The sequence below is a fragment of the Lepidochelys kempii genome, chromosome 6, assembly GCF_965140285.1.
Source record: "Lepidochelys kempii isolate rLepKem1 chromosome 6, rLepKem1.hap1, whole genome shotgun sequence".
NCBI lineage: Eukaryota > Metazoa > Chordata > Testudines > Cheloniidae > Lepidochelys > Lepidochelys kempii.
The window spans coordinates 100,670,291-100,690,567 of NC_136385.1; the positions used below are offsets into that span (position 1 = coordinate 100,670,291).

A 20,277-nucleotide genomic window follows, 5' to 3' on the forward strand; every position below is an offset into this window, starting at 1 on the left:
AGGCTTCCTGCTTCTGATGTACTTAAAAAAAAATTGCTATTACTTTTTGAGTCTTTGGCTAACTGTTCCTCAAATTCTTTTTTGGTCTTCCTAATCGTATTTTTACACTTCATTTGCCAGTGTTTATGCTCCTTTCTATTTTCCTCACTAGGATTTAACTTCTACTTTTTAAAGGATGCCTTTTTGCCTCTCACTGCTTCTTTTACTTTGTTGTTTAGCCATGGTGGCTCTTTTTTGGTTCTCTTACTAGGTTTTTTTAATTTGGGGTATACATTTAAGTTGAGCCTCTAATATTGTATCTTTAAAAAGTTTCCACACAGCTTACAGAGATTTCACTTTTTGCACTGTACCCTTTAATTTCTGTTTAACTAACCTCCTCATTTTTAGCTTACACCTGGTTGTAAGGCTAAACATACTCATAGTCTGACATAGACAACCCCTTTAAGGAACAATCAGAAGAGAAAACTTGAAAATCCAACCATTCTTTCCTTCACAGAGGATGGCATGTGTAATATTAAGGTTGAGGTAACAGCAGGGCAGTATTTGTGTGATATTTTGCACCATGTATCTGCATCAAACTTTGCCTATAGGTAACAAGACTGCTTTCAGTGAGGTGTTGTTAATGCCTCGGGCTATACATTTGGGTTCCTAAATGGGAGCTGAGCTCTTCCAAAAAGCTGCCCCCAATCAGCAGTGCTGAGCACTTTTAAAAATCTGACCCTAAAACATTAATAATACTTCAAATAAATTGCTCTCTTTAGCTATGAGTAAAGTTTCATGAAGATACATAGTGTAAAATATCACACAGAGACTGCCCTGCAGTTTTATTCGATATCTTCATAAATGATCTGGAGGATGGTGTGGATTGCACTCTCAGCAAATTTGCGGATGATACTAAACTGGGAGGAGTGGTAGATACGCTGGAGGGGAGGGATAGGATACAGAAGGACCTAGACCAATTGGAAGATTGGGCCAAAAGGAATCTGATGAGGTTCAATAAGGATAAGTGCAGGGTCCTGCACTTAGGACGGAAGAACCCAATGCACAGCTACAGACTAGGGACCGAATGGATAGGCAGCAGTTCTGCGGAAAAGGACCTAGGGGTGACAGTGGACGAGAAGCTGGATATGAGTCAGCAGTGTGCCCTTGTTGCCAAGAAGGCCAATGGCATTTTGGGATGTATAAGTAGGGGCATAGCGAGCAGATCGAGGGACGTGATCGTTCCCCTCTATTCGACATTGGTGAGGCCTCATCTGGAGTACTGTGTCCAGTTTTGGGCCCCACACTTCAAGAAGGATGTGGATAAATTGGAGAGAGTCCAGCAAAGGGCAACAAAAATGATTAGGGGACTGGAACACATGACTTATGAGGAGAGGCTGAGGGAGCTGGGATTGTTTAGCCTGCAGAAGAGAAGAATGAGGGGGGATTTGATAGCTGCTTTCAACTACCTGAAAGGGGGTTCCAAAGAGGATGGCTCTAGACTGTTCTCAATGGTAGCAGATGACAGAACGAGGAGTAATGGTCTCAAGTTGCAGTGGGGGAGGTTTAGATTGGATATTAGGAAAAACTTTTTCACTAAGAGGGTGGTGAAACACTGGAATGAGTTACCTAGGGAGGTGGTAGAATCTCCTTCCTTAGAGGTTTTTAAGGTCAGGCTTGACAAAGCCCTGGCTGGGATGATTTAACTGGGAATTGGTCCTGCTTTAAGCAGGGGGTTGGACTAGATGACCTTCTGGGGTCCCTTCCAACCCTGATATTCTATGATTCTATGATTCTATGACCTCTACCTAATCCAAGTGGCCAGATTTTCCAGCGCTCACAACACTTAGCAGCTCTCGTTATTTGCAATGGGAGCTAATCACTTGAAAATCTAGTCTTTAAATTTATGTACCTAAATATGAGCTGAGCTCTTCTGATAATCCTGCCTTTAACCTCCAAAGTGTGATAATGCATCCAAGCAACAAACGATAATATTAATTCCAATGATAGATATAAAACAGGAGAACAAATCTTCATTTTCCCGTTCTTTTGAAGGAGATCCACAAGAGATGAAGAATAAGATTTATGTCCATTTGTTTCTTTCAAATTTCCATAGTGTGCATAAAGAAAGCAACACTATGAAGGTTTTATATCTGAAAAGTGACCCTCCTTTAACACATTCCAGCAATTGATTTGATACATTTATGGAGAAACACAAGTGTGTTCTCAGTGAAGAAACCAAAAATCCCAGTATGCATTTTTACCACAGATATGAAGTTCTATCAAGCTGGATTTGATAATCATCACCTTAATGGATCACTCACCAGGAGAAAATCGAATCTCTGAAATAACATCCTTCCTGTGGTGGAAGGAGACTAGATCCTCCAGAGTGTCTGCATTCACCATCAAGAAACTTCCATCATTGAGACCTACAGCCAATGCCTTTCCATCAGGAGAAAAGCAGCAACATCTGCCCCCTGGAAGAGACACACAGGAGCTATTTACTTATTCTTTCATTAAATATTCTCCATTTCTGGTTTACCTATTTGTCCAAAAATTAGGAAAGATTAGTCCTGCAGTCCTCTGTAAACCACACATTTTTTTTCAGAAAGAATACCAAGAGATAATACAGACCCACTTCCATGAAAGTATACAGATTCTGTTACTGGATAAGCAGAGGTACAACTTCACATTTGCATTACATTTATTTGTACAATCTGAATTTTTTTACTATTTTCAATATTTATTTTACATTAGTGATCAGTGTAAAGATAAATATTGTTATTATTTTACATATTTCTATGTTGCTCACGACTGTAGGTGTTGGTGCCAGTTGTTTGCTACAATATGCTCTCCTCATACCAAGCGTACAGCAAGGTTCTTCACATGCCATCAGTTACAGCATATTTTCATCTGTCAATATGGAGTTTAACTATGCAGCATAATGCTGAACACTGTATACTTAGCCCTTTCTTTCCTTCTCTTCAGATTTCACAGAATTTTCTTCTAACATTTCTAAAACGTGCTGCTCCTCCTCTAATTTCGCTGCTCAAACACTGGTGCATATCAGAGTTCTCTTTCCTGGACTACTACATCTGGTCTGATCTCTTCCTCTCTGGCCCCCACCACTTCTGTCTGTACAGAATTCAGCAGCTAAAATACTCTTCCTTTCCCATCACTTCCTCTGCATCAAATCTGGATTCTTCCTTTTTGCTTCTAAAATACTGAAAAAAAGGTTACTTACCTTTCATAACCATTGTTCTTCCAGATGTGTTGCTCATGTCCATTACATGCCCAGTGTATGTGCACCATGTGCACTTGTTGCCAGAGATTCTTCCCTTAGTAGTATCCGTTGGGTCTTCTCTAGCGCCCTCTGCAGCTGCGTTTGTATGCGCTGGTATAAGGAGCGCCGCCAGCCATGCACCCTCTCAGTTCCTTCCTGCCAGTAACTCCAACAGAGGGGTAAGAAGGTGGGTCATGGAATGGACATGAGCAACACCTCTCGAAGAACAGTTTTGGAAGGTTAGAAACCATTTTTTCTTCTTCAAGTTCTTGCTCATGTCTGTTCCATGCTAGATGATTCACAAGCAGTACACCAGGAGGTGGGCTTGGAGTTCATGGATGTGCTGACTGCAAAACTGCAAAGGATGGCATCATCTTGGACCTTTTGACGGGGTGAACTCATTTCGCACTGGATGGGGAAAGGTTAACTCCTCACTCTGGGCAGAGGAAGCCACGCCTCCCGCATCCCTACTGGGCATGCTTCAGGTGTAACACCACTATAAGAGGGGGCAACCCAGCTCAGTCTGGGTTGACAGCCAGAAAGGAAGGACGCTCCTTGCCAGCTGCTTCCCAGGAACCATTGGCGCTCCAGAATGCAGAAGTCAGAGGCACTGAGGCCCAAGCAGATGCCCTGTGGACGCCCAAGGGAGGTCTGAGCAACAGGGAGTTGCACTGACTGAGGAACACGGAGACCCCAAAGATGTGCAGACTGCCATAAAGAATAACACGGTAGGAAGTAGCATCCTTTTATTTCGGGGTAGCACTTGACTGGCCCCGCCTGTCCCTTTTGTTCACCTCCAACACCACCAGGGACCATGGAGGAGGGTGCGAGTACAGATAATTGAACTTACTTGCTAGCACATAATAGATACTTCTTCTCTGCCCTCTTTGAAGTGGGGGCCAGAGAAGAAGGAATCTGCCATAGGGCCTTAACTGGTCCCATCATTGCCTCATTGATGAGCAGGGCTACTTTGATATCCTGGCTGCAGCAGCTCCATCCAATAAGGGTGTGTGATGTCTCTTTGAGCTCCTGGATCTCCAAGCCCAGGTTTGAAGTGACCCACTTCAGAAGGTCCTGAAATCGTCCTGGTGAAGTAGTCTGCTGGGACCTGCAACAGTTTCATCTGGAGAGGATGAGGGGGAGGATTTCATCGGAGGAGGGACTCCTTACTCTCCTTCTGCCTCAACTATATCCACTGGGCTTTGGTACTGGGGTCAGTGCTGGGGTCTGAATCTTGGGCTGAGTGGGAAGGAGCAGTAGCCTGTCTCCAAGAGGCCACCAAGTAGGAGCAGTGGGAGTCAGACCCTGGTACCGGGGAAACCCCAGGGGTTCCAGTAGGGCCACTGCATTGGCCAGTGACCTGCTAGCCAGGCGCCCACCGGGGGACCAGCGGTGAAGCTTGGTGGGGCGTAGGCTGGGTACCGATGGTGGGCTTTTCTTGGTACACAAGACTCCCCTTCAGAATCCAAAGAGAATTCCTCTGTCAGCGACCATGGTGGAGCAGTACCCACACATATGGCGTGGGGGCTCTGGGGACTAGTAGTGTGCCAGGCAGAAGGATGCCGGGATTAGGTAGGGCTTGCCCTTGGATGATGTTGGGGGACTCAGTGCCAGGAAGGCGCCTGATGCACCTTGTTCCCTCCTGCTTCCGGATGCCAGAACTGGTAGGTTCCCCAGTGGGGCTGGAGGGACCAGAACAGAGAGAAGTTCCCTACCTGCCCGATAAGCCTCAAGGGTCGATGGCACCGTTAGTCCACTGATACCACGGTGGCTCCCTGGTGCCAGTGGAGGGTCCTGCATCAGACTCAATTTCCTTGGTGGACGTTGTCAGTGCTGACGCAGGTCCAAGGGTAGAAGAACGGCCTGCCATGGGTCTCACTCCCTCTCCCCACTTGTCTCTCTTCTGTACCGGTGAGTACCCTCTCTTGGTGTGCTGCTTTTTGTGTTTCCTTCGTGGTACCAGGGATGGAGAATGGTGCCGGAAAGAGCTTAGTGCCAGGAGACAGGTTCGAGGGTGGCTCCATGAGGATAGCCTTTAGTCTGATGTCTCAGTCCTTCTTGGTGCAGAGTCTGAAGTCTTGACAGATTTTGCACTTGTCCTTAAAGTGAGTTTCCCCAAAACTTTAAACTCCTCGAGTGTGGGTCACTCACTGGCAGAGGTTTGCCACAAGAGGCACAAAGCTTGAAGCCTGGGAACTGGAGTGTGCCCGGCCCCTGGGGTGAAAAGTCCTTTGATTATAAAAACTAGATATACACGCTACCACAACTTGCAAAAAAACTATATACATTAAACTAGGGGTTGGCAACCTTTGGCACGCGGCCCATCAGGGTAATCCGCTGGCGGGCCACAAGACATTTTGTTTATGTTGACCATCGGCAGGCACAGCCCCCCACAGCTCCCAGTGACTGCAGTTCGCCATTCCTGACCAACGGAAGCTGTGGCCAGCACGTCCCTGCCGCCCGCAGTTCTATAGTATTAATTATAGTATAATCCTATAGTATTAACTTCCAGTAGACTGCTTCTTGTCCCCACTCTGTACCTATTCCCCCACCAGCAGTATGTCTCTCTCTACCTAGTTCCTACTCCTCCCTCCTACAGCCAGTCTCTGTCCCCACAGACCCTCGTCCTCGCCTCTGCAGCCTGACTCTGTCCTGGTCTACACTAGGAGTTGAGGTCGAATTTAGCAGCGTTAAATCGATTTAACCCTGCACCCGTCCACATGACGAAGCCCTTTTTTTCTACTTAAAGGGCTCTTAAAATAGATTTCTTTACTCCACCCCCGACAAGGGGATTAGCGCTGAAATCGGCCTTGCTGGGTCGACATTGGGGTACTGTGGACGCAATTAGACAGTATTGGCCTCTGGGAGCTATCCCAGAGTGCTCCATTGTGACCGCTCTGGACAGGACTCTCAACTCAGATGCACTGGCAAGGTAGACAGAAAAAGGCCCGCGAACTTTTGAACTTCATTTTCCTGTTTGGCCAGTGTGGCAAACAGCAGGTGACCATGCAGAGCTCATCAGCAGAAGTGACCATGATGGAGTCCCAGAATCACAAAAGAGCTCCAGCATGGATTGAACGGGAGGTACGGGATCTGATTGCTGTATGGGGAGAGGAATCCGTACTATCAGAACTCCATTCCAGTTTTCGAAATTCCAAAACATTTGTCAAAATCTCCCAGGGCATGAAGGACAGAGGCCATAACAGGGACCCAAAGCAGTGCTGCATGAAACTTAAGGAGCTGAGGCAAGCCTACCAGAAAACCAGAGAGGCGAATGGCAGCTCCGGGTGCAAGCCCCAGACATGCCACTTCTATGATGAGCTGCATGCCATTTTAGGGGGTTCAGCCACCACTACCCCAGCCATGTTGTTTGACTCCTTCAACGGAGATGGAGGCAACACGGAAGCAGGTTTTGGGGATGAGGAAGATGATGATGATGAGGTTGTAGATAGCTCACAGCAAGCAAGCAGAGAAACCATTTTTCCCAACAGCCAGGAACTGTTTCTCACTCTGGCCCTGGAGCTAGTAACCTCCGAACCCACCCAAGGCTGCCTCCCGGACCCACCAGGCAGAGAAGGGACCTCTGATGAGTGTACCTTTTAAAATACTATACATGGTTTGAAAGCAAGCATGTTTAATGATTAATTTGCCCTGGCATTCGTGGCTCTCCTGGATATACTCCCAAAGCCTTTGCAGAAGGTTTCTGGGGAGGGCAGCCTTATTCCATCCACCATGGTAGGACACTTTACCACTCCAGGCCAGTAGCACGTACTCGGGAATCATTGTAGAACAAAGCATTGCAGTGTATGTTTGCTGGCGTTCAAACAACATCCGTTCTTTATCTCTCTGTGTTATCCTCAGGAGAGTGATATCATTCATGGTCACCTGGTTGAAATAGGGTGCTTTTCTTAAGAGGACACTCAGAGGTGCCTGTCTTGCTGGGCTGTTTACCTGTGGCTGAACCGAAATGTTCCCCACTGTTAGCCACGGGGAGGGGGGAGGCACTCGCCATGCGCTGGGGGGAGGCAAAATGCGACCTTGTAACGAAAGCACATGTGCTATATATGTAATGTTAACAGCAAGGTTTACCGTGAAAGAGTGTATCCATTGTTCTATAAAATGTGCCTTTTTAAATATCACTGTCCCTTTTTTTTTCTCCACCAGCTGCACGTGTTTCAAGGATCACAGAATCTTCTCCTTCCCAGAGGCTAGTGAAGATTAGAAGGCGAAAAAAACGCACTCGTGATGAAATGTTCTCTGAGCTCATGCTGTCCTCTCACACTGACAGAGCACAGACGAATGTGTGGAGGCAGACAATGTCAGAGTGCAGCAAAGCACAAAATGACCAGGAGGAGAGGTGGCGGGCTGAAGAGAGGGCTGAAGCTGAAAGGTGGCGGCAGCGTGATGAGAGGAGGCAGGATTCAATGCTGAGGCTGCTGGAGGATCAAACCAATATGCTCCAGCGTATGGTTGAGCTGCAGGAAAGGCAGCAGGAGCACAGACTGCCGCTACAGCCCCTGTGTAACCAACCACCCTCCTCCCCAAGTTCCATAGCCTCCTCACCCAGACGCCCAAGAATTCGGTGGGGGGGCCTCCGGCCACCCAGCCACTCCACCCCAGAGGATTGCCCAAGCAACAGAAGGCTGGCATTCAATAAGTTTTAAAGTTTTAAAATTTTAAAGTGCTGTGTGGTCTTGTCCTTCCCTCCTCCACCACCCCTCCTGGTGCTTCTCTCCTCTACCACCCCTCCTGGGCTACCTTGGTAGCTATCCCCCTATTTGTGTGATGAATGAATAAAGAATGCATGAATGTGAAGCAACAATGACTTTTTTGCCTCTGCAAGTGGTGATCGAAGAGAGGTGGGGAGGGTGGTTAGCTTACAGGGAAGTAGAGTGAACCAAGGGGCGGGGGGGGGTTTCATCAAAGAGAAACAAACAGAACTTTCACACCGTAGCCTGTCCAGTCATGAAACTGGTTTTCAAAGCTTCTCTGATGCGCACCGCGCCCTCCTGTGCTCTTCTAACCACCCTGGTGTCTGGCTGCGTGTAACCAGCAGCCAGGCGATTTGCCTCAACCTCCCACCCCGCCATAAACTTCTCCCCCTTACTCTCACAGCTATTGTGGAGCGCACAGCAAGCAGTAATAACAGTGGGAATATTGGTTTCGCTGAGGTGTAACTGAGTCAGTAAACTAGGCCAGCGCGCTTTTAAACGTCCAAATGTACATTCTACCACCATTCTGCACTTGCTCATCCTGTAGTTGAACAGCTCCTGACTACTGCCCAGGCTGCCTGTGTATGGCTTCATGAGCCATGGCATTAAGAGGTAGTCTGGGTCCCCAAGGATAACTATAGGCATTTCAACATCCCCAAAGGTTATTTTCTGGTCTGGGAATAAAGTCCCTTCCTGCAACTTTTGAAACAGACCAGAGTTTCTGAAGATGCGAGCGTCATGTACCTTTCCCGGCCATCCCACGTTGATGTTGGTGAAACGTCCCTTGTGATCCACCAGTGCTTGCAGCACTATTGAAAAGTACCCCTTGCGGTTTATGTACTCGCCGGCTTGGTGCTCCGGTGCCAAGATAGGGATATGGGTTCCGTCTATGGCCCCACCACAATTAGGGAATCCCATTGCAGCAAAGCCATCCACTAGGACCTGCACATTTCCCAGGGTCACTACCCTTGATATCAGCAGATCTTTGATTGCGTTGGCTACTTGCATCACAGCAGCCCCCACAGTAGATTTGCCCATTCCAAATTGATTCCCGACTGACCGGTAGCTGTCTGGCACTCCAAGCTTCCACAGGGCTATTGCCACTCACATTTCAACTGTGAGGGCTGCTCTCATCTTGGTATTCTTGCACCTCAGGGCAGGGGAAAGCAAGTCACAAAGTTCCATGGAAGTGCCCTTATGCATGCGAAAGTTTCCCAGACCTGCAACACTATGTGGTCCCACCAGTCTGTGCTTGTTTCCCAAGCCCAGAATCAGCGTTCCACCGCATGAACCTGCCCCATTAGCACCATGATGCCCACATTGCCAGGGCCCATGCTTTGAGAGAAGTCTGTGTCCATGTCCTCATCACTCAAGTCACCGCGCCGATGTCGCCTACTCGCCCGGTATCGCTTTCCCAAGTTCTGGTGCTGCATATACTGCTGGATAATGCATGTGGTGTTTAATGTGCTCCTAATTGCCAAAGTGATCTGAGCGGGCTCCATGCTTGCCGTGGTATGGCGTCTGCACAGATAACTCAAGAAAAAAGGCACAAAACGATTGTCTGCCCTTGCTTTCACGGAGGGAGGGAAGGAATGGGAGCCTGACAATATGTACCCAGAACCACCCGCGACAATGTTTTAGCCCCATCAGGCACTGGAATTTCTACCCAGAATTCAAATGGGCGGCGGAGACTGCGGGAACTGTGGGATAGCCACCCACAGTGCAACACTCCGGAAGTCGACAGTTGCCTCGGTACTGTGGACACACTCCGCCGACTACATGCACTTAGAGCATTTGTGTGGGGACACACAATCAACTGTATAAAAACGCTTTCTACAAAACCGACTTCTATAAATTCAACCTAATTTCATAGTGTAGACATATCCTCTGCCTTCCCACCCTACTTCTTGCTCGCACAACCTATCTCTGACCCTCTTCCCATTTCCACAGGCCACAGCCTGCCTCTCCCACACCATCCCTCACCCCTCTGCATTCCCAGCTGATTCCTTCTCCTTCTCCATACTAGGGGAATGATCTCACTTCTGATGCCTGGCACCACAATGGTCCCTACTGATTGGGAGGCGTACTCGCAAGGGCACTTCTACTCAGCTCCTGCAGCCCTGAAATGGAACGCACCCAGTACAGGCATAATCTTCAGGGAATTTAGTTGCTAAACATTAACCAATATCTACTCAGCATGTGCAAACTGTAATTTTCAGAGGTTTGTTACTCAGCCACGTTTCGATGGATTTTTACAGGGAGGACACATCCTGACACAAAGGCAACACTCCTGCTAAATTTCATGTGCCTATTCTAAAGCAAGGAGGTGCTGCAGCTTCTCAAGGAAACACTGAGTTTTTTAAACATGAGTAAAACAATGTATTTCTCTACCTTGTTCTAGGAAACAAAAGCATCATTTTTACTGAATCTTTAAAAAACAAATTCAGCCTGAGGCATACACCTGGCATGGAAAATTTCAGCCTAAACAGTTAAACTTTGGGAAAGTTATATGCAATTGAAAACAAACTCTTATAATGGCAACCTTAACTATAGGATTCACTTCCATCTCCACCTATAATCAAGGCTTTTTTCTCTGTTCACACACACAAAACTCAACTAGGCCCTCATCCCTACCTGTTTTGACTATGACAACTTCTTCCTCACTGGCCTCATTGAAACCCACACACCATCTATTCAATAAGTAGTTGCTAAGACTAATCAGTCTTACCTATTCTTCCCACATCACTCCCCTCTTTAAATCCCTCTACTAGGTCTCTCTTTTCTGCTGTATCAAATTCCAACTTCTTGCTCCCACCTTTAAAATCCTACAGCTCTGCCTGTCCCTACTTGTCTGTTCTTATATCATCCTCCCCTTCCTTGCTCCACCTGCTTGTCTGGTTTTGCCCCAAGCATCTTCATTCTTTCTTCCACACCATCACTTGCAACAACCTCCCTGAACTAGTCTGTAAAGCTACTATACCTATCCTCCTTAAAGTTAACCATATTCTCCCTGTACTTCCCTCCTATTGTTTATTACCCCCACTTGTTGCATATTGTGTTAAATTAGATTATAAACTCTTCTGGGAAAATATTATGTCTTCCACAGTGCCTAGGACATTGGAGCCCCTCTCCAGATTAGGGCCTTTGAGTACTTCTACAATTTAATTAATTAGGAATTTTCTTCTTAATAATAAAATAAAATAAAATAATAATAACAACCACCACCGTTCAGAGAGCTATTATGATATTTTTTGTCAGCTTTCATACACTTCCTGGCAGATCATCTCCCCAGTTTCAATCACAAAAAAAAAAAAAACCTCACAAAATTATATAACATCATGATCATGTTAAACAACAACAAAAAAGGATGTTCAACATCAATGCTGTGATTTTTTCTAAAAATACCCATGAGCTAAAATTTCATAGTATATATACGACACATAATATCAACCATTGTTTAAAATGCCACCAGTACTAGATAAAAAATGGTGGGTTTAATGCTGGGGCTTCATCCTTTATTTTAAATTATCTGGCTTTTAAATGTTAACAATTTTATGAAACACTATTAGATTTAAATATTTCTTGAAGCTTTTATCTGTTGAGTCAGTAATGTCTTATCACAGAAATTGTTTGAACTAGCGAAAACTTTATATTTTAATATTTTGACTTTGCAAGATTTAGAATGCTAATATGTGTTAACTTAATTCAGTTACAATTTCTTTTCATACTAGCATCTTACCCTTTTTCAATTTGCGAACAGCTAACATACAATGGCTAGGAGATAGATCCCATATTCTTAAGGTTTTGTCATCACTTACAGTGGCACAAATAGGTAAATGAGGATGGGTGGCTAGACCCCAAACTTCCCCTTCCATGTGACCCTGTTAAAAAAAAAAATCCATCAGGTAATTTTATTTCCAAAACTGAAAAAAAAAAAAAATACACAAGGAAGCTACAAAGCTATACTGAGAATGTGCAAATCTTTGTTGGATGATAAAGAAAACTTCCTAATGAAAACACTCTTGGTTCAGTGATCAGCACAGAATATCTTAAAAATAAAAAGCTTCTGAGTAAAATGTAATATAAAATTAAAGTAAATTATATTTGAGAAAATTGCCCAAGTGATCTGATCCACTAAATTATCTAATTTATAGAATCTTTTTGTTAACCTAACAATGACGGGCCAAATTATCACTGGACTATTCATGTGAATAATTATGACCCAATTTGAGTTTGGAATTCAGTCTGGCCATAAATGTGCATTCTATTACTAAGAAAAAGCCCAATTTGTACAAACTTCCTTTTATCATCCTTCAAAATACACATGCATTATTTTAAGTTTGTGCTTAAGATAAAAACATGCTATAAACAAAACATCAGCATAGCAGAGCCTGACTCAAAAGAGATATAGAGATGTATAGGCAGATACCTCTTTTGATTCAGGACCTAGTATGCTAATTTTAATAGTGTATGGGTATATGTACGTGTGTGTTTTAAAAATCTGTTCATGCATTGTTGCGCTATAATAGCTCTTCATACATATGGATTAAATATGCATCTTACATATATATGAACAGAAAAGAACAAAGCCACAAGAATGATTCAAGGTCTTGAAAACTCATGTTACAATCAGAGACTTAAGAAGCTCAGCCTGTTTAGGATATCAAAGAGAAGGCTAACAAGTGACTTATCATGGTTTATAGGTACCTACATAGAGAGAAGATATCTGATTGTACTGGGCTAGCAAAGCCCATAACAAGATCCAATGGCTGGGAGCTGAAACTACATCAATTCAAACTAGAAATAAGGCACTATATTTTAAACAGTGAGGTAATTAACCATTGGAACAACTTACCAAAGGGATGTAGTGGATTCGCCATCACTTGAAGTCTTTAAACCAAGAGTAGATGTCTTTCTAAAATATATGTTCTAGTTCAGTGGTTTTCAACCTTTTTTCATTTGCGGACCTCTAAAAAATTTCAAATGGAGGTGCGGACCCCTTTGGAAATCTTAGAAATAGTCTTCAGACCCCCAGGGGTCCACGGACTACAAGTTGAAAATCACTGCTCTAGTCCTACCAGAAATTATGGACATGTTGCAGGAATTACTGGGTGAAATTCTAGGGCCTATGTTTTGCAAAAGGTCAAACTAGATTATCATAATGGTCTCTTTTGGCCTTAAAATCTCTGAATTTAAAAGAGTTTTCAGACTTCATTAACAATTATAATGTTTATTATTTTATGTTACTTCTGTTTGAAATACAGTATTATACTTGTGATAGAAACTTTCAAAGCCCAACGGATTCTAGGAAGGAAATGGGGAAAAAAGAATATATGGGTAATTATGATGGGGTGTATTGACCCCACACCAGGGAACCAAGGGTTATCGAGCAGCTCTGAGTCCTAAAGGCCCAACCCAGCCGCACCTGCTGGGCATGCTCACAGTGGAGAGAGAGCGCTCAAAAGGAAGCAACTCAGTTCAGTCAGTGCGGACTGAACAAAGGAGCAGTCCTATGCTGGTAACTCCTGGAGAGAGGCTGCAGGAGCTTCGCACTGCCTGGACCAGACCCCGCGGCAGAGCCACTGAAGGCCCCTGTGGAGACCAGGAACAGAGGGCCGGAACTGAACGACAAAGACTCTGGTGAGAACCCCCACACCTGTGAGTTCATAAGATGACACCTTTTGTGACTTTGAAAGGGGCTGAGAATGCAGTAGGAAGTGACCCAGTGAACAGGCTTGATGGCATCTGCCCCCCACACTGCATATCTGACCAAGCTGTCACAGGCTCTGGGTTGGAACCTGGTGGAGCAGGGAGGGCTCAGGTTCCCGTACCACTGGCTGCAGAGTCTTGCAGTTGGGCGACGTGGCTACAGACTCTTGCCATTGGGTGCAAATACCAGGCTCAGATGTTGAACACCCTGACAGTAATACTTTAAAATGTACCTGAACCAGCAGAGTTATTGGTCCACTTTTATCCACCTCCAGTATTTCCCCATTCTTTGTGCCCACTAAAATATGCCCATGTCCTAACGATATGGCACGTATAGAAGGATTGTCTTCTAAGAGGAGACCTAAAACATTAAATTTTTAAAGATGTGAGAGTTTAATTTCAGAAGTATATACACGACACCCACATTTTACCAGATCATATTCAACAGAAAAGAAGTCCTAGCATTTTCCTGCCTACAAAACTTGGCTCCAGTTGTGGAGCTTTAGCACATATTAGCTAATTTTTAAAATGTGCATAATTTATTCTGTGCCAGCCTTCCAGTTTTTGTTACCCTGCCTTCCCTAATAACCGTGCCACATAAGGCAATGATCCTCATGTTCAGCAGACTCTCCTTGAGGTTCAAACAAGGTGGAGAGCATTAACATGGCTATCTAATAAGCATGCTACAAACCTCAGTGAGAGAAATGTGCATACAGCTATGATTCTATCTTAAAGTTACAGTGGAGTACATCAGTAAAATGTGTTAAACTACTATTTTAACTGCAATAGAAGTTTAATAAGCAAATAAGCACCCTTTTGACAGTCTAATGATGTAAGCTAAGAACAGAAAATTCTTAGTTTTTTAGGGAAGACAGACAAAGAAATCTCCAGAATATCAGATAGGGAAAGCTGTATATCAGGAACAACATCAGCCAGCAAATGGGAGAAATTTGAAGGAACAACAGGCCTGAAAAGAGTTCGGTACTCGTACATGCTCACATGAAAACAAGCCAGAGTATTAAACCTTTAATAGAAAAAAAAAGTATTCTACCCTCCATTCCTTTTTTATCCAAGGCAGAACAAATAGGAAGATTAATCATGGAACCCCATGGTGCCATTTTTTAGAATAATTTTTCAGAGCGTAATCTTTCTAATTTTTTTAAACTACCCTCACTTCTGTAGCATAGTAGTTCACTGAGGTCTGTGGAAGGAATGACAATTAGTTCAAAATCAACCTGCTGATTCAGCAAGATAGAAGACACTGTGAAAAGTTTATGGAAATGAACTTTCTGCAGCTTATAACTGTAATTCAGTCTAACTGTTACTATATTTTTATAAGCCAAGCACAGATTCTCTCTTCAGACCGTGCGTTGGTACTAGGCTAAAGATGTAATATCTTCCAGGACAAATGTAGTTTTGTCATTGATCTTTGTGGCCCATATTCAAAATGCTCTAATTGGAGTGAGTGTTTATCCTCAAAGATTTACAAATATACTCAATTCACAAATAAAACTATTTTTTCCTTCATGGTTAGTCTTGCAAACTCAATTTCTGATCAGTGTTAAGCTTGGTTCTTTCCTTCTGATGTATAATCATCAGTGATAAAGGTTCTATAGAACAAGTTTTCCTTTCTGAATGTGAACAGGTGAAACTGACTGAGACTTAGTAAAAATTTCAGTTTTTGTTACTTAACTGAATCCCCGCATTCACTGTCTCCTGGTTGGCCTGATCATAAGTACTAATAGGCATGAAAATCATTATTGTTGTCATAAAAGAACACAGATATGACAGAATACACAAAGGAAGCTGTGACAAAGTTCCTCCTCTACCTTGGTGGGTCTTGCGCTTATTGGCAGATTTGCTCACCTTGGAGCTTCACGGCAGCCCTTAGTTTGGCCGTTTTCGTGAACCCACAGTCCAGGTCATCTCCTCCTGTGTCTGACCAGGAGTTGGGAGGTTTGGGGGGAACCCGGGCCCGCCCTCTACTCCGGGTTCCAGCCCAGGGCCCTGTGGAATGCAGCTGTCTAGAGTGCCTCGTGGAACAGCTGTGCAACAGCTACAACTCCTTGGGCTACTTCCCCATGGCCTCCTCCCCACACCTTCTTTATCCTCACCATAGGACCTTTCTCCTGGTGTCTGATAATGCTTGTACTCCTCAGTCTTCCAACAGTATGCGTTCTCACTCTCAGCTCCTAGCGCCTCTTGCTCCCAGCTCCTTACACGTGCACCACAAACTGAAGTGAGCTCCTTTTTAAACCCAGGTGCCCTGATTAGCCTGCCTTAATTGATTCTAGCAGCTTCTTGATTGGCTGCAGGTGTTCTAATCAGCCTGTCTGTCTTAATTGTCTCCAGAAGGTTCCTGATTGTTCTGGAACCTTCCCTGTTACCTTACCCAGGGAAAAGGGACCTACTTAACCTGGGACTGCCTTCTATTACTTTCCTGTCGCCACCTGGCCCGACCCTGTCACAAAGCATATATGTTAGGTTAGAAGTTGCTATTTTTACTTAGTCATTTTTCCAGAGTAGAAGAACACTTTAAATAGAACCAACAATAGTTTTCAAACACAACTTTATTGTTTTCTTTCTTTACTTGATTTCCTTTTATTGCGGAAGAAGGAAACTTAGAAGAAAAAGTTTATTAAAGACTGTGTTTAAAAGCAGAATAAAATAGAGAGGTTTGATGTACTATACAATCACCTTTAGAGCCAGGGGCCAAAGCAGCTCGTTTGATGGCATAGGTTTTGAGACAGCGTTCAAAGGTGTCATCCCAGAGAGCCACTACCCCATCCTTTCCACCAGTTACAAATCCCTGCCCAAAAAAGTACAAGAAGATTAGTTCATAGGTTGTCATCAGTAGCCTTAATAATAATGTAGCTGTAAAATCATAGAATCATACAAGTTAGAGATGGAAAAGATCTATTAGATCTTCTGGCCCTGCCAATGCAATATAAGTCTCTACAGTGCATTTTTAGTGCTTTGTCCAGTCTGCTTTTTAAAGTCCTGCACCTGTCACTCTCAAGAAGACTATTCAGTGGCCTCATACATTTCACTGTCTGGATGTTTTCCTGATAGTTAGCCTAAATTTTCCATTTCTTAATTTTACCCCTAGATCTGGACCTCCCAGATCACTTTTACAATGGGCCTGGACAAGCAGGGAATGTGGGGAAAGGTTACATCTGTATCTGAACTTTGTGGCTTGGGACCCTTTTCTCAAACAGGAATACTCTATTTCTATTCTCCTGCCTATGTCAGAAGACTGAACTTGTTTCATAAGGGGGAAAATATTGACAAAAGATAAACTGGCAATACAGCTGGAATCGTTTGATGTTATAGATTAGGAAAAACACAGTTTTGTCGTAAACCATTCCTATACCTAAATTAATTATAACTGTGACAAAAAATGAACACTGTAGCTCCTTTGGCTCAAAAGGACATACTCTGGTTTAAACTTATATCTATTCCAGATGACTAAAGCCTAGTGTACATTCAAGTTTTGTACCAATGTTACTATTTTGGCCAGCAGTGTTTGTTTGTTTTTTCACACTGAAATAGTTATGCAGGTACAACTGCTGAACTAGGACGCAGCTGAACTGATATAAAGGTGCCTTATACTGATGTAGCTTATTCCCCTTCCCATATTGGAATACCCATACCAATATATCTTTATATTAACAGAAGTATATCAAACTAGAGGGCTTGTGTTGCTTTAACTATGCAAGCAGAGTTAAAGTGGTAGAGTGCAGACAAGGCCTTACTGTATGTTGGCACTGTAACAGTGTTCAATTTGTAATCCAACAAAGCCCATATAATAGTTACTAGATTATATACATAAGGATACAGGATTATATACAATGGAAGTAGTTAAAAAGTTCATTTCATTTACGAATTTTCTACCAGTTTGGAAGAAATTTCCTATGCATAAAATGGTGAAAACCGCTATAAATGGTAGAAAGTTTTTAGGTTTGGCCATGTACATGAAGCAAGCCTTAGATCTATATTTTCTAATGCAAACAGCATCTGCTTAGAGTTGTCAGGCATCTGATTTTCAACCAGAAGGCCCGGTTGAAAAGGGATCCTGGTGGCTCCAGCCAGCAAAGCTGACCGGGCCATTAAAAATCTGGTCGGCGGTGCAGCGGGGCTAAGGCAGGCTCCCTGCCTGCCTTGGCTCTGCGCAGCTCCCCAGAAGCGGCTGGCATGTCCCTGCGGCCCGGCCCCTAGGCTAAGGGGCAATTTAGGAAGCTCTGCGTGCTGCCCCTGCCCCCAGGGCTGGCCCTGCAGCTTCCACTGGCTGGGAACTGCAACCAATGGGAGCTGTGGGGGCGGTGCCTGTGGGCAGGGGCAGCACGCAGAGACCCCTGGCCCATCTGACGAAGGGCCGCAGGGACATGCTGGCTGCTTCCGGGTGTAGTGTGGAGCCAGGGCGGAAAGGCAGGCAGTGAGCCTGCCTTAGTTTCGTTGCACTGCCAACCAGGAGTCGCCTGAGGTAAGCACTTCCTGGCTGAAGCCCACACCCTGAACTCCCTCCTGCACACCACCCCCCTGCCCCAGGTCAGAACCCCCTCCCACATCCTAACCCCAGACCCCCATCCCCCCCTCAACCCAACTCCCTGCCCCAGGTCAGAACCCCCTCCCATATGCTAACTCTCTCCCATACCCCGCACCCTCACCCCAACCCGCTGCCCAAGGTCAGAACCCCTACCCCCCAGCCCTGAGCCCCCTCTTGCATCTCAAACCCTTTATCCCCAGCCCCACCCCAGAGCCCACACCTCCAGCTGGAGCCTGCACCCCCTCCTGCGCCCCAGCCCCGAGTCTGCTCCTGCACTCCAAACCTCTCATCCCCAGCACGACCCCAGACCCCTCCCCCCAGCCAGAGCCCTCCTCCCGCACCTCAGTTCCCTGCCCCAGACCTGAGCCCCCTCCCACAACCTGAACCCCTCATTTCTGGCCCCACCCTGGAGCCCACACCCCCAGCTGGAGGCCTCACCCCCTCCCTCACCCCGACCTCCTGCCCCAGTCCAGTGAAAGTGAGTGAGGGTGGGCAAAAGCAAGCGATAGAGGGAGGGGGGCTGGAGTGAGTGGGGGCAGGGCCTCAGGGAAGGGGCAGAGCAGGGTAAGGGTGTTTGGTTTTGTGCAGCTAGAAAGTTGGCAACCATACATCTGCTCAAGTCTTCACATAGTAACAAACATCACTGGCATATGTTTCTTTTAATGCAATGTAATCGAATCTCCTTTCACCCCCTGAAAGTCCCTCCACTTTATCTGCTTTATCCACTTTTACTCTTAAGGCATCATTAAAGAAGGAGGACATGCAGCTCTTAAAAATCAATGAGAGGAGTCACTGTAATATAATGATACAATGCACTTCCTCCTACTAGGAAATGCAACACTCTCTGTTCCCGCTGACTTGAGAGTGGGGAGCACCATCTAGAATAGGGTGACCAGATGTCCCAATTTTATAGGGATAGTCCCAATTTTTGGGTCTTTTTCTTATATAGGTTCCTATTACCCCCCACCCCATCCCGATTTTTCACATTTGCTGTCTGGTCACCCTAATCTAGAATCCTGAACTCCAATTATATGGTAATAGACTACATTTATGTTAGGCCTAGCCACAAAGAGATTTTTATTAATCCAAACTATGTCTCATTTAAAATCCAAATAGTTCACTTACTTTTTCTAATGCATGCATGCTAAATACTGGACCATCGTGTGCTTTGACTGTTTTTATGAGAAACAAATCTCTCCAGATACACACATCCCCAGTGGAAGTTCCAGAGAATGCCATCTCTTCAGTCCAGCCGTATACTGCACACATCATTGTATCAGTTCTTCCCATTGCACCTATGCAGCCCTTTCTCCCAATCAGTCCTCCCCCTGGTTTAGAATAAAAACAAGTAATCAAATGCTTGCAAGTATCACTTTCAAAATAATTTATAGGGCAACCTATCCAGAATAATAAATCTGTTTCCCTCTAGCTTTGGAATAAGCAAACTTTGAAGGTTCTTCACAAATCATTACTTCTCACCTTCCCCCATTTTTTGGCACCTTTGAAGAAAAAGAATGCATCTCACCTTTAGGAATTCATTTTACATGCCACTTGAATCAGGACTTGAATTTATATACACACACAGGTAAACATAAATACAGATATATCAGAGGGAGTGAGAGTGAGAGAGTGTCTAAATACAGACTTTAATTTTCTGTCATATGATAGTATGGTATAAAGATTTTAATGGAATGAGTTTGGGATGACCATATTACTCCAATGTAAAAACTTTAAACCCTACCAACACATTCTTTTCATGCTATATTTTTGAAGGAAAGTTATTTTAGAACTTTAGCTTTAAAATTTGTGTTGATACAGTATCCTGTACTGGCCTATAAGTGACAGAAATGTTATTACCAATATTTTTTAAAAGCCTCTAAATTGTATGTCAAATAGTTTCTGTATATCAGGATGCCCATGTCCAGTATCTTGTGACCTGTCAGGCGCGAAAACGAGATGTGAATTTTCACAAAATTCTCAGAGTAACTCAGAGTAACGTGTTTGAGACAACATGTTTGAGTTGTCTCAGTGCCACCTAACAGATGAAG

At 44.6% G+C, this 20,277-nt stretch overlaps 1 protein-coding gene across 1 annotated transcript in view; it reads right to left on the bottom strand.

The window, feature by feature from the left end:
* The window catches only part of EML5 (EMAP like 5), a 301,798-nt gene that overhangs the window by 89,001 nt on the left and 192,520 nt on the right, over positions 1-20,277 (bottom strand). The window contains exons 18-22 of the mRNA XM_073349376.2: positions 19,355-19,557; positions 16,381-16,492; positions 13,917-14,044; positions 11,714-11,855; positions 2,304-2,456 (exon numbers count right to left, since the gene is read on the bottom strand). Of these exons, the coding sequence (XP_073205477.1) occupies positions 2,304-2,456; positions 11,714-11,855; positions 13,917-14,044; positions 16,381-16,492; positions 19,355-19,557 (738 nt within the window). The remainder of the gene's footprint in view (positions 1-2,303; positions 2,457-11,713; positions 11,856-13,916; positions 14,045-16,380; positions 16,493-19,354; positions 19,558-20,277) is intronic.